Source organism: Stegostoma tigrinum, chromosome 3 (assembly GCF_030684315.1).
Source record: "Stegostoma tigrinum isolate sSteTig4 chromosome 3, sSteTig4.hap1, whole genome shotgun sequence".
NCBI classification, from domain to species: domain Eukaryota; kingdom Metazoa; phylum Chordata; class Chondrichthyes; order Orectolobiformes; family Stegostomatidae; genus Stegostoma; species Stegostoma tigrinum.
Window position 1 is genome coordinate 80,491,067 of NC_081356.1, and position 14,765 is coordinate 80,505,831.

General features: G+C 45.5%; 1 protein-coding gene across 2 annotated transcripts in view; it reads right to left on the reverse strand.

Moving 5' to 3' along the window:
- man2a1 (mannosidase, alpha, class 2A, member 1) overlaps positions 1-14,765 on the reverse strand; it is a 163,548-nt gene that overhangs the window by 70,357 nt on the left and 78,426 nt on the right. For both annotated transcript variants that reach the window (XM_059644699.1, XM_048527297.2), the window contains one exon: positions 2,863-3,048. In XM_059644699.1, coding sequence (XP_059500682.1) covers positions 2,863-3,048 — 186 coding nt within the window. The remainder of the gene's footprint in view (positions 1-2,862; positions 3,049-14,765) is intronic.

The window sequence follows — 14,765 nt, forward strand, 5'->3', positions numbered from 1 at the left end:
TAGAATAGTGGCGGACTACTGCATAATGTAACACAGTAAAAAGATGAAGATATCATTGAGGTGAAGAATGACAAAAGTAAAAATGGTGTTTGAGAATCCAAGACTGGTTTTGTTCATGTTACTGGGAGCACTTATTACTTGGGTGGTTCTTCAAGAACTCTTAAGAATCAGGTTGCACTTTCAGCAGCAAATACCTGACAAGTCATTGTAACATATTCCAACAAGATAAGTTTCACATATATTCCGGGAAAGGCTCATTCTCCAACAACAGGTTCAAGTCCACCAATTTCCTTGATATAGTCTGAACACACAATGGTTGAATTCTGAACCATCAATAGCTTGGGTTCAAGCTAGTTGGGACTGGCAGCTGTATTGTGGTGCGGAGATCAGCCCAGCACAGACTCATGGCAGTGACGACATCGGTAGAGGCAAGGTGGCGCTGAAAAAAGGAGACATGGTGCTGTGGCAGTGGCGTGGCAAACAGACTTGACACTAGCTGACTGCTTCCTGCTGGTGATGGTCTCAGTGTTGGTGTGGAAGAGCCTGTATCCAGGCTCATGCCTAAACACTTATGGAGGACTATAACATTGAACTTTTAACTTTTTTTAAAAAACTTTAGATTTTGTACTTAGGTTCCTGTGTACCTAAGATGGTGCTGGAGAATGGCGACTTTGTACAGTTTTCACTGTATTCCTGTATCCCTGCACTTGAGCACACATGACAATAGAATCTAACTATAATTCTAATTGAGGGATTTAACTTCAGGTATCCTTTGACTAAAAGGACCTGTAGCATACATTACAGTTTCTCAAAGCCCTGGAGATGGTCACCTAGTACAGTGTAGTAAGATTAGGTCTACATTCTGCTGAGTGAACATTAACAGACTTTATAAAACCTAATGAAGGAGAGTAAGAGACCACATCTTCTGGAGCCCCACAGATTCAGGTTCCAGATAATCTATGTGATCTAGAGTCACTATGACATAGCTCTTAGTGCATAAGCTCAGTAACAAACTATTTCGCAAGTGAAGCTACTGATAATTCTTTACTCTGCATCTTCCCTTACATGTTTGACTGTACACTTTATAACCAATAACATTTAACTATTCATATCTAACTCTGCACCCCGCTTCTGCTCCCACATGTTTCTATTGGTTGAGGTCTTAATCTCCAACAGTATTCTCAGCTCTCTTGGACAACATTAGAAAGCACTGTCTTGAGAAGCATGTGCATGAATGAAATGTTTGTTTCTCAAAACAGCTCTTTCCTTGTCTGTATTGCAGTGAAAACTAATCCATGACAAATGATTGATGACCTTGAACATCTTACTGAAGTCCATGTAGATTACGTCTACTGCTCTATCTTCATCAATCCCCTTTGTTACTTCTCAAAAAACTCGGTCAAGTTAGTGAGACATAAGTTCCCATGCACAAAGTCACCTTGTGATATTTAACTATCATAGCCCCTGGAAGAGGAAAATGGCAAACTGAAATTCTGCTTTTCATTTCTATCTGTGGCACACTTTGAGGCAGGGATAAATCTGGCAAATGAAAATAAGAATAACTTGAGAGACGATGCAATGAGAACTTGCCCTCTACTCCCAGGGTAAGATTTTCATATTGCATAAATATTGACATCAGTTTCACAATTGCTTCCATGACACTGCTCAATGAACATTTCAAATTCATAATTTAGGCAACCTCTATTAAATTTCCTCTCATTTTTCTTAAAAATTAAGCCTTCTATTAGAAGTACAAGTACAGTTTAAAGCTGATTCCTAATTCCAGAATGGGTGCTCGTAGTTTCAACTCGTAGTTCAATGCAAGGAAGCATTCAGAGAACCAAATGCAACTGCCCTAGCTGCACAGATCAGTATGGATATTGTTCAAGCATTCCTCAGAATAGTCTTGGCCAATATCTGTTACTGCTTCACATGGGAATACAAATAAAAAGAGTAAAACAAAACTAGAACTCTCGGTGCATGAAGTAACTGAGTCCCATCAGTCACTGGTGTTTTTGTAAATGAAGATTGTTTTATATTAAAAAAGAGTACCACTCATGCTCATAATTTCCAAACACACAGGTGTTGAGGAACTGACTGTAAAACTATCGCAATGTACCTAAAATCAGTCTTTGGTAAGCCAGTGTGGAGCTGGAGGAACACAGCAGGAAAGTTGACGTTTCGGGTTGGGAACCTTTCTGAAGAAGGGTCCTCTGAAGCTGCCTGGCATGCTCCACACTGGTTTATCAAAGACTGATTTTCAGCATCTGCAGTTGTTGCTGTCTCTGAACCTTTGGTAAGCTCTGTTTTCAACGGGTTTGTGGACTGTTGGTTGTAAAAGACTTTTAGCAGTTACACTTTCAGCGACATGGCTTTAAAGTTAAAAAATAGTAGCACTTAATAGAACTGCATGTAAAAGAAAATTACTTGTTCATCATTTCTGAAGAAGGGTCCCGACCCAAAACGTCAAGCTTTCCTGCTCCTCTAATGCTGCTTGGCCTGCTGTGTTCATCCAGCTTCACACCATGTTATCTTGCTTGTTCATCACCCCATTTTAACGTATTAAATAAATCGGTTGCATTGCAGAAAACAGTTGGAGAAATTAACCTCTCTTTCCATTAAATAAAGCATAAGCAAGCATAGCATTATGAATTAAATGTGAAAACAATCAGATCAGGACTTGATTGACTAAGCAAGCTGGATTGAATGATCTCTCTCCCATACTTTATATTAAAATATTGTCAAATCCATTTATGACAAGTGTATCAAACACTCATAAAATATTATATCACTGTGAAGATAAATTCAAACCCAAATGTTGAGAAAGCTAATTCAAAGTGAATCCGATAAAATAACATTCACCTGGTCCCATAGTCCATGACGACCCACTCCTTAGCGGTTCCAGTAATTGCATCATGATGTTGGAACAGGCCAAGATTTCGTCTTGCTTCTATGAGCAGTTTATAATCTTCAGATGAAGGGAACATTGCCATTTTATTGGATTGCTGAGCACCCACTAATGCTAAAGAGTAAAGAATTTCTGCTGCCCTGCATAGGAAAACAAAAAATTTAACATTTATTTTTAGTTAAAAAGGCCCAACAGCTCCTTCCAATGCATCAAGTCTCAAGTAAATTTTATTTCTTTATTAATTTAAAGAAAATTCCATAGTCAAGATTTAATATCTTTTGTATTTAACTCAATATGAAATCATTGCATAGAACTGCACGTAAAAGAAAATTGCTCGTTCACTACCAAAATGTACTAAATGAATTTCTTCACAATTTATTAAACTGAATTTCAAGGAATATTTTGCTTGCCTCATAAACCTCAAATATTGTGGGAAAAAGGGTCCTTTTAAGGCTCATTGCCCAAACAATACTAACACAATTAAACAGTTTCCAACAGAGTTAATCCTTAGTAACATTCAAGTGTTTAAGTATATTACAGCAATCCCATCAAAATACAAAAGGACGACAGAATTATATTTTAATTGAACCATACTAAAATCCTTCAATTTAGTCAGACTGAATTTTTCTCATTTCTGCATTTATGTAGCACAGAGATCATGCCAAAAAAAGACTGCATTTATAACTACCCTTTTCACACCACCAAATGTCAAAATGTACAGCCAATGAACTAGTCCAGAATACAGTCACTGGTATAGTTTAGATAGGTAGTTTATTTTTGGCACATCAAGATCCTACAAGCTGCAATGCGCTAATGAGTAGATAATCTGATTTTTGTGATGTTGACTGATTGATAAATATTGGCTATGACACTGCAGCTACCCCCTTGTTTTCTTTTCAAAATAGTGCCATGGAATCGTTTCCATTCATTTGAGAAATCAGAAAGCAGCTTGAGGCAGCAGTGCATCTGATAAATGGAACTCTGCAGCACTTCACCAAGATGGTGGCACCAGCAAGTTAGGTAACATTTAGGCTCCTGAGCCTGACCGCTCTGGGTCAAATGCATCCTTCTTTCTTTTTCCTGTTCTTCTTTCTTTTTTTGCTTTTTCTCCGTGGCGGAGATGTCATTGTGGAAAAGGCTAGAGCGGGACTCATGATGGAAGTTGCGGCTGCAGCGATGACTCATGGTTGCAGTAGGCCCAGAGTAGGGGCTGCAACTTTGGCTGCATGGTGGGGCTGGAATGGCACTCCTAGCAATGCTGTTGAGGGTCAGAGGCTGCAGCTTTGGCTGGTGGCCCTCGTAATGGAGCCGGGGACTCCTGGGGCATTGGCTGGACCTGGAACAGGGACTCATTGTGGATTGGAACACCTTACAGAAAACCTGGCACCATTAAGAAAACCGGGAGCTGTGCTCAACAAGAAGGGCCGCAAAGCTGAACATTTCTTCTTATTTTTCTGCTTTTATATTTTTTCTGTCAATTAACAGAAGATGATATATTCTATTTAAATAATTTATTTCTATTCATTTTGTAATCCAAAATGATGCCAGATTGTGGAAACAAAACACTTTTTAACTTGTATTTTGCCAACTGCATGTGGCAAAAAATATCATTCATTCATGCTTTTGGTACTCAAATGGAGCATCAGCTTTGATTTTTGTGCTCCAGTCTTGAAGCAGGACTTGATTTTGACTCAAAGGCAAAAACGCTACTAAATGTCCCTATTTCAGAGGAGGTGGTGCTAGACGTCTTAAAATGCTTAAAGGTGGAAATGTCCCTCGGACCCGATCAGGTATACTCTAGAAATCTGTGGGAAGCTAGGGGAATGATTGTTGGCCCCCTTGCTAAGATATCTGTATCGTGATAACCACAGGTGAAGTGCAGAAGACTGGAGATTAGCTAAGGCATGCCACTATTTAGAAAGTGTTAAGAAAAAGCCAGGGTTCTACAGATCGGTGGGCCTGACGTCAGTGGTGGGTTTAAATGTTGAAGGGGATCCTGAAGGTCAGGATTAATATGTATTTAGAAAACCAAGGACTAATTAGGGATAGTCAACTTTATTTTGTGCGTGGGAACCTGTGTCTCACTAACTTGACTGAGTTTTTTGAGAAGTTACAAAGAGGTTTCATGAAGGTAGAGCAGTGGACGTGATCTACACGGGCTTCACTAAGGCGCTCAATAAGGTTCTTCATGGTAAACTGGTTAGCAAGTTAAGATCCCTAGGAATACAAGGAGAACTGGCCATTTGGATACAGAACTGATTCAAAGGAAGAACAGAGGGTTGTGGTGGAGGGTTGCTTTTCGGACTGGAGGCCTGTGACCAGCAGTTTGCCACATGGATTGGCACTGGATCTATTGTTTTTCATCCTTTATATAAATGATTTGGATATGAACATAGAAGGTATGGTTAGTAAGTTTGCAGATGATATCAAACTGGAGGTGTAGTGGACAGTGAAGGCTACCTCAGACTACAACAGGACATTAATCAGAAGGGCCAATAGGCTGAGGAGTGGCTTTTGGAGTTTAATTTGGGTAAATGTGAGGTGCTACATTTTGGAAAGGTAAATCAGGGCAGGACTTACGAACTTAATGGTAAGGTCCTGGGGAGTGTTGCTGAACAAAGAGACCTTGGAGTGCATGTTCATAGTTCTTTGAAAGTGGAGTTTTAGGTAGACAGGATAGTGATGATGATGTTTGGTGTGCTTGCCTTTATTGATCAGTGCATTGAGTATAGGAGTTGGGAAGTCATATTGCAGCTGTACACACTATTGGTTTGGCCACTTTTGGAATACTGCGTTCAATTCTGGTCTCCCTGCTATAAGAAGGATATTGTGGAACTTGAAAGGGTTCAGGAAAGATTTACAAGGGTGCTGCAAGGGTTGAAGGGTTTGAGCTAAAGGGAGAGGTTGAATCAGCTGGGACTATTTTCCCTGGAGCATTGAAGGCTGAGAGGTGGCCTTAAGTCTATAAAATCATGAGGGGCAGGGATTAGGGTGAATAGCCATAGTGTTTTCCCTGGGTGGGGGGAGTCCAAAACTAGAGGGCATAGGTTTAAGGTGAGAAGGGAAAGATTTAAAAGGGACCCAAGGGGCAACTTTTTCATGCAGCGCATAGTGCTTGTATGGAATGAACTGCCAGAGGAAGTAGCAGCGGCTGGTACAATAGCAACATTTAAAAGGCACCTGGATGGGTATATGAATTGGAATGGTTTAGAGGGATATGGGCCAAATGCTTGTGGATGAGCATGATGATACCTTTCCTCATGGATTTGTACATGCTACCTGCAGAAGTACACTGTTATGTTCCTCCAGCAGGTCCTGGCCAATCAAGTCACGCAGCGCTAACAACAACTTGGTTGGTAAACCGTCGCATCCTGGAGTTTATTCTTTTCAAAGGACATGAGGGCCTTGGTCAAATCATACAAGGATAATAGCTAGTCCAGTCCTTCCTCCATGCTGTCATCTAAGACCTCCATGATAAAGGGCAGGAATGATTGGAAGGCCATGCTGTCTGTGGACTTCACACCATACAGTTTGGCATAGGACTGGTTGATTCTCAAGATATCAAAATGAGATGACATTACCAAGCCATCTTCTTCCTGATCATGGAGGCGTGCATGTTCTCAAAGAATAAGAAATGTGAGCACATCTCATCCTGCTCTACAGTGTGGATCCTGGACCAGAAGATTTTCTTGGAGGCAAAGAATGCAGTTGTTGGGTCTTCACTTCCTGGAGGTCCTCCTTGACATCAATCCCTATTGTTTGAGGAAGGAATAGGTTCTGCATGCTTTTCAGGAGTTTAGACAATTTTGCACATCTCTCTCACCTTCTGAACACCTTTGAGGATGAAGGACCTCATGATGTTCCCCTTGACTGCCACCAGTCCATTCTTCAACCTGTATAATCCCTTTTGAGTTCCTCAATGTGTTTATAGATCATGGAATCCCTACTGTGTGGAAACAGGCCCTTCGGCCCAACAAGTCCACACCGACCCTCAGAGCATTCCATCTAGACACACGCTGCTCTAACCCACCTAATCTACACATCCCTGACACTGCAGGCAAATGAGCATGTCCAATCCACCTAGCCTGCATATCTTTGGACTGTGGGAGGACACTGGAGCACCCAGACGAAACCCACATAGACAGGGAGAAAATGTGCAAACTCCATACAGGCAGTTGCCGGAGGGTGGAATCAAGCCCAGGTCCCTGACGCTGTGAGGCAGCAGTGCTAACCACTGAGCCACCGTGCCACCCCAAACAGTTCTAGGATCAATGGTTTCACATTCAGCTCACACATTCCCTTGCCTACTCCCTAGTCACTCTGTAGGTGACTTGGTCAGGATGAGGCAGTGGTCAGAGAAGAACACCAGCTGATAACAATGGATCTGTTCAAGAATGGATGAGTTGCCAGTGACCAGGTATATCTATGCTGTGCTCCATTTTTTAGCAGTATTGAAAGTATCATGCAGCTTGGCAACTTTATCCATTTCTATCAGGAATCTGCATGTGGCATCCAGTTTGCCGTCAGCCCTTCTGGATCGTACAGCCACCTCAATGGTACAGTTGAAGTCTCTGGCCAAAATTACAGACTGGATGTCGCTGGCAGTAGTGATAGCTGCTGCAGGACAGCCAAGCTCTCACTCTTCACTGCCAGGGCATACACATTAGTCAGTCTCAGGGGAGAGTTTCCGCACATAACATCGGCTATGAGAAGGTCACCAGCCACAACCACATTAACCTCCGAGATAATGAAGTTGCACCCTCAACAGCAGAATATTCAGGCTGAAGAAACGTCAATCATAGCTCCCTGACCAAATCAAAGGCCCATAGACCCACAAACCCAACCATTTTTTGCAGGGCACTCCTGCAGAAACACGAAGTCACTTTGATGTCAGCATGTAAGCCAATGTGGAGACACATTCTGTAGTGGCTTTTATGCTATGTATGTTTATGCTGGCAATTCTAAATCCTATACTAAGTTTTTTTTAAGATCATGTTGTTAATAAAAAAGTTACAACTGGTCCTGTTGCTGGGCGAGCTCCTGCATCCTAGTGCGATGAGCGAACTGTCATTCCTTTGCAGGGCTGAGATAACTGTCCTATTCCTCCCTGGAAGTACTGTCCCAACCAGGTATCACTGGGTAGAAATGGAGTCGGAAAGGTCTGATTTCATGAATCAGGCAGAGCTGTTGTAGTGGTGTGATAATGGGAACTGCAGATGCTGGAGAATTCCAAGATAATAAAATATGAGGCTGGATGAACACAGCAGGCTCAGCAGCATCTCAGGAGCACAAAAGCTGACATTTCGGGCATAGACCCTTCATCAGAGAGGGGGAGGGGGTGAGGGTTCTGGAATAAATAGGGAGAGAGGGGGGGGGGGGGGCGGACCGAAGATGGAGAGTAAAGAAGATAGGTGGAGAGGAGAGTATAGGTGGGGAGATATGGAGGGGATAGGTCAGTCCAGGGAAGACGGACAGGTCAAGGAGGTGGGATGAGGTTAGTAGGCAGGAGATGGAGGTGCGGCTTGGGGTGGGAGGAAGGGATGGGTGAGAGGAAGAACAGGTTAGGGAGGCAGAGACAGGCTGGACTGGTGTTGGGATGCAGCGGGTGGAGGGGAAGAGCTGGGCTGGTTGTGTGGTGCAGTGGGGGGAGGGGATGAACTGTGGTGGTTTTGTGATGCAGTGGGGGAAGGGGAGATTTTGAAGCTGGTGAAGTCCACATTGATACCATTGGGCTGCAGGGTTCCCCAAGCGGAATATGAGTTGCTGTTCCTGCAACTTTTGGGTGGCATTATTTGGGGCACTGCAGGAGGCCCAGGATGGACATGTCATCTAAAGAATGTGAGGGGGAGTGGAAATGGTTCGCGACTGGGAGGTGCAGTTGTTTACTGCGAACAGAGCAGAGGTGTTCTGCAAACCTCCGCTTGGTTTCCCCAATGTAGATGAAGCCACACCGGGTACAATGGATACAGTATACCACATTGGAAGATGTGCAGGTGAACCTCTGCTTAATATGGGAAGTCATCTTGGGGCCTGGGATGAGGGAGGAGGTGTGGGGGCAAGTGTAGCATTTCCTGCGGTGGCAGGGGAAGGTGCCGGGTGTGGTGGGGTTGGAGGGCTGTGTGGATCGAACAAGGGAGTCACGGAGAGAGTGGTCTCTCCGGAAAGCAGACAGGGGTGGGGATGGGAAAATGTCTTGGATGGTGGGGTTGGATTGTAGATGGCGGAAGTGTCGGAGGATGATGCGTTGTATCCGGAGGTTGGTGGAGTGGTGTGTGAGAACGAGGGGGATCCTCTTTGGGCGGTTGTGGCGGGGGCGGGGTGTGAGGGATGTGTTGCGGGAAATGCGGGAAACACGGTCAAGGGCGTTCTCGACCACTGTGGGTGGGGAAGTTGCGGTCCTTGAAGAACTTGGATATCTGGGATGCGCGGGAGTGGAATGCCTCATTGTGGGAGCAGATGCGGTGGAGGCGGAGGAATTGGGAATAGGGGACGGAATTTTTACAGGAGGGTGGGTGGGAGGAGGTGTATTCTAGGTAGCTGTGGGAGTCGGTGGGCTTGAAATGGACATCAGTTACAAGCTGGTTGCCTGAGATGGAGACTGAGAGGTCCAGGAAGGTGAGGGATGTGCTGGAGATGGCCCCGGTGAACTGAAGGTTGGGGTGGAAGGTGTTGGTGAAGTGGATGAACTGTTCGAGCTCCTCTGGGGAGCAAGAGGCGACGCCGATACAGTCATCAATGTAAGGGAGGAAGAGGGGAGGTTTGGGGCCTGTTTAGGTGCGGAAGAGGGACTATTCCACATAACCTACAAAGAGGCAGGCATAGCTGGGGCCCATGCGGGTGCCCATGGCCACCCCCTTTGTCTGTAGGAAGTGGGAGGAATCGAAAGAGAATTTGTTGAGGGTGAGGAAGAGTTCAGCTAGGCAGATGAGGGTGTCGGTGGAGGAGGACTGGTCGGGCCTGTGGGACAGGAAGAAGCGGAGGGCCTTGAGGCCATCTGCATGCGGAATGCAGGTGTATAGGGACTGGGCGTCCATGGTGAAAATGAGGTGTTGGGGGCCAGGGAATTGGAAGTTCTGGAGGAGGTGGAGGGCGTGGGTGGTGTCACGGACGTAGGTAGGGAGTTCCTGGGCCAAAGGGGAGAAAATGGAGTCCAGATAGGTGGAGATGAGTTCGGTGGGGCAGGAACAGGCTGAGACAATGGGTCGACCAGGGCAGGCAGGTTTGTGGATTTTGGGAAGGAGATAGAAACGGGCCTTGCGGGGTTGGGAAACAATGAGGTTGGAGGCTGTGGGTGGGAGGTCCCCTGAGGTGATGAGGTCATGAATGGTGTTGGAGATGATGGTTTAGTGCTCAGGGGTGGGGTCATGATCGAGGGGGCGGTAGGAGGAGGTGTCAGAAAGTTGGCGTTTGGCCTTGGCGATGTAGAGGTCAGTGCGCCATACTACCACTGTGCCATCCTTGTCTGCGGGTTTGATGGTGAGGCTGGGCTCGCTGGAGCGGAGGGCTGCCCGTTCTGCGGGGGAGAGGTTGGAGTGGGTGAGAGGGGTGGAGAGGTTGAGGTGGTTAATGTCTCGACAGCAGTTGGAGATGAAGAGGTCAAGGGAAGGTAGGAGGCCTTGGGGGGGGGGGGGGGGGGGGGGGGGTGTCCAGGAGGAGGACTTGTGTTGGAAGCGGGCAAAGGGGTCAGTGGAGGGAGGGTTAGATTCCCGGTGGAAGAAGTAAGCGTGGAGGCGAAGGCGGCAGAAAAACTGCTCTATGTCCAACCGTGACTGGTATTCTTGTGTTCTGCTCCTGGTTGAGAGTGCCACTGCTTGCAGTTTTCCGCAGTTGTGCTGTGCTGGGTGCCTCGTGATTCCTGAGGTCAAGGGGTGGGGTTTCACTGGGCCCCTTATGGCGTCCAGCATTTCCATGGGGGGTTGCTCATCTCCTCCCAACTCTTGCTGCTGTGTCTCTTCTGTTCATGGCGATCTTCCATCATGATTTATGCTGGAAGACGAATCCCTGCTGCAATCTCCGTACAACTGCCTCTTTCCACTTTGCTGCTGGCCTGTGCTGGCCTTGTGTGATTGAAGGATCTTTGTTTCATGGTTTTGCCTTGCAGTGTATGCTTCCACCACCCACACCTCTCTACACAAAACCATTGTTCACTGTCCCCTCCTCCTCCAATGACGCTATATTGTCAGGTGGAGACCCAGTTGGTTTATCACTCTCTGCAGTAAACTTCTTTCTCTTTCTGCAAGTCTTACCTCCTACTGACAGTCCCTTTTCTCAGTTGTCATACTGGAGGGTGGCATCTCACCATCTTTTTCAGGTCCATTGTTTGTGTTGCACTTCTGCATATGCTGCACCCTCCCACCCCATTGTCTTGGCAGGCATCATATATGTGGCCTGCATTCCCACACAGATTACAGCTCTTGAACGTTTTGCAGTCCTTAGTCAGATGCCCTCCTCTTTGCAGTTCCTGCAGAGGATCACTTTGCAGTCTACTGCCATGAGCCTGACCTTCCTCAGGTTTGACACACCGTAAGCTGCTCTATGTACATCAGGCAGCCTTGGCCCCATCCAATCACAAAGCTGGAGGATAGGTAAAAGATGTTCCCATCTGTGTCCATGTTCAGAGCCACCTTCACGTGCTGCTTGTTGGTCCAGGTTCTGAAGGGTCCAGTGCATCAGAGTTCCCTCCTTCAAACTGTATGTACCTCCTCGGAAGTCACGACGTCTGCTGCAAGTACATGGGGTTATAGATACGGACTGTAACAACGTAGCTCCTCTGCAGGAGGGATGAACAATGGAGCCATAGACAGGAGAGAGAGGGAACTCTCACTTCCTTTCTCTTCAAATACTTTCAAGAGATGTTCACTTTGCTTCACGCTCTGAAAGGTCATATGGAAACACCTCACTGAAGAAATCCTGCAGACAAAAAATATCTGCTGTTTAGAATGTACAGCAGTCCAGGTGCATTCTCTTCATGAAGAAAGTCTGATCGATCAGTGTTCCTTCCTCAAACTTCTTCACAGTCATCCTGACTGTCTTCTGGACACCCTGGCCTGGGGCTCACGCGCTTGCAGCAGTCTAGTTGGTGTTAAGCCAAAACCAGCATAAAGATCCATCAACTGATGCTTAGCTCAACTGATGATCCTCCAATGATCAGTCACAATCCAGTGTTGAGCTCAAAATCCTCTGATGACTGCAACTTGGAACTTACACTTCTTCTTTTTGAATTTCATCCGAAGCAACTACAGCCCTCCTTAGAACAAGGAGACCAGTATTCCAGGTTTGTTCTCACGAATGCCACTTACAGCTGTAGTAAGATTTCTCTCCTTCTATACCCCATCTTCCATGAAATAAAGGCTAACTTTTCACGTGCATTACGAATTACCTCATCACCAAAAATGGATAGGGATAATCTATTTGTCCCTTTTGCTAACTGGTTTGTAGACAATGTATTTCAAACATTAATAGCCAATTTCAACCAAACTCAGAACGCAAACTCATGACCCAAGGAAGAACTCATTAGATTCAAGTTGGAGGCAATCAAGACTGGTAATGGGAAGAAGAAAAGTAGTAAATGAGATCTGAAGAAAAATGAAACAAAGACAAAATCAAATAGCATCATAATGAAGAATAATGCTTCAAACAAAGCATAGGAATAAATGGTTTCAGAGATAGCAGGAACCGCAGATGCTGGAGAATCTGAGATAACCAGGTGTACAGCAGGATGAACATAGGCCAAGCAGCATCAGAAGAGCAGGAAGGCTGGTGTTTCAGGCCTAGACCCTTCTTCAGAAAATGATCCTTCCTGCTCCTCTGATGCTGCTTGGCCTGCAGTGTTCATCCAGCTCCATACCTTGTTATCATAGGAATAAATAACTGGTAGGTGTGCCACAGGGATAGGTGCTCGGACTCCAGCTATTCACAATGATTTAGATGAGGAACTAAATGTAATATCTCCAAGTTTGCGCATGAGACAAGCTTAGGTGGGAAGGTAAGCCTTGGGGAGGGGAGAGGGGAACTTGAACAAGATGTGCAGGGTAAGTGTGTGAAACTGGTAGTTAATGGCCCCTCTGGTTGTGTGGACACTAGACCTAGGCATGGGAAGGAAGGGGCTAACTGTACAAATCCCAAAAGCTATCTGTTTTGCTTTAATGGAACTGGGACTTGTTGTGTGCATTCTCTAGTTACTAATCACCCCCATAATGTTTCCTGGCCCCATCGGTGCGTAAAGAGAAATTGCTCCACTAGAGGAGGATTGTCGAACTGCCCCTGCTTAGAATCTATGCCAATAACTGAGACCCCAGGCATACAGTGGATTTGTGGGGATTGCAATAACAATGTTAAAAAATGGACTACGGGTCATTTCCATTTAACTCCACAAACTTCCATCCGTGTAAGAGTCAGTCCTCCTGGCGTAACTATCAAGAAATACATGAGTCTGTTACCTGCTACCAGGCTAAAAAGGGATTCGTTTTCCTCCTTAACGGGACCTTCACAACTGCCAATCCAACTCTGCCGGTGCTGTTTGCTGTTGGGATCATTTGGCCCCTCACGGCCCCTTGTCCCCAACAAGCACAAACTCAATGGCGAACTGTCACATGCTTCCTGAGCTGGGAGTTTTGCTCTGCATGGCAAACCTGATTGCCGTGGGCTCTTCCTTGAGAATACGGCTTCCTGTGAACTGTCAGTTTGGGAGGCTCCCCAGGGGTGGTGGCCGCAAAAAAAAAATCGAAATTACCTTGTATGTGGACTCACCGCCCTGGGAAACAGCACAATGATGGCACTGGAGGCAGTCAACCAAGAATTAGCTGAACCTGGGCTCTATGGTCAGCAAACCCGGTATGCAGTGCGCTATCAGCTGGCTCAGCAAGGAGGAGTATGCACTATTATACGGGACAAGTGCATTACCCATGTCACCAACGAGTCCTATAACATTACCCAGGCTATTCAAGCCATACAGGGGCAGTTGGAACAGTACAGAGAGGGACCCCGACCTGGGGAGGGCTTGTTGGGATGGCTTATGGGCGGTTCTTGGGGCTCATATTTGCTACCTGGGTCAGTTGTTCTAGTAGTTGTCATAGCTGCCTGCTGTACATTTATGGCATGTCTGAACCATTGCTGCAGATTTGTGTTTGACAGGCTGGCAGCTCCCTTCTCGGCCCCAATACAGGTTATCATGAAATGATAAAAGGAGGGAATGAGATGTTAATGGGATAACATCCCATTGATTTCTATACTTCTATAAATTAATGTCTTTTGTCTGCCTACACATAGGTATGCAGGCATTGCTCTGAAGCTTCCCGCCCAGCTAGGAATTCAGTGTAAGACTTTGTAACTCCTTATCTTCCCACACATCGGTATGCAGACACTGTCTTAAACTTCCTGACTGAATAAAATTAGAATTAAACTGTCTCAAATAAGGTTACGTGAGGAACATTTGTAAAGGTGTGAGACTTCTGAAGCATGTAACTTCTGTCGCTGACAGAGGGGCCAGGGCACTTACTTTGTTGCAGTCAGACACACCGGCAACTTGAAATCACAATCTGCCCCGATAACAACTTGAAATTGCCTCCTGCCATTAGCAGCCACTTCACGAACAATCGATACTATATCCTGGTCTTATATGTTCTTGATGTAATAATTGTTTGGTATCCTGTCTTTGTCTGTTGTAATAATTGTTTCATGTATCAGGTCATTGTGAGATGTGAAATTGTTTTATGCATTATGTACTTAGTAAAGTATAAAAAGCAGGGGCTGTCCGCTGCTCGGGGAGAATTACTTACGAGACTCTGCACTCTGTGCCGGGTTAAGTACAGTGATCCTCCACAGCTTGTACTTGTTTTGTAATAAAAGGATTTGTGTT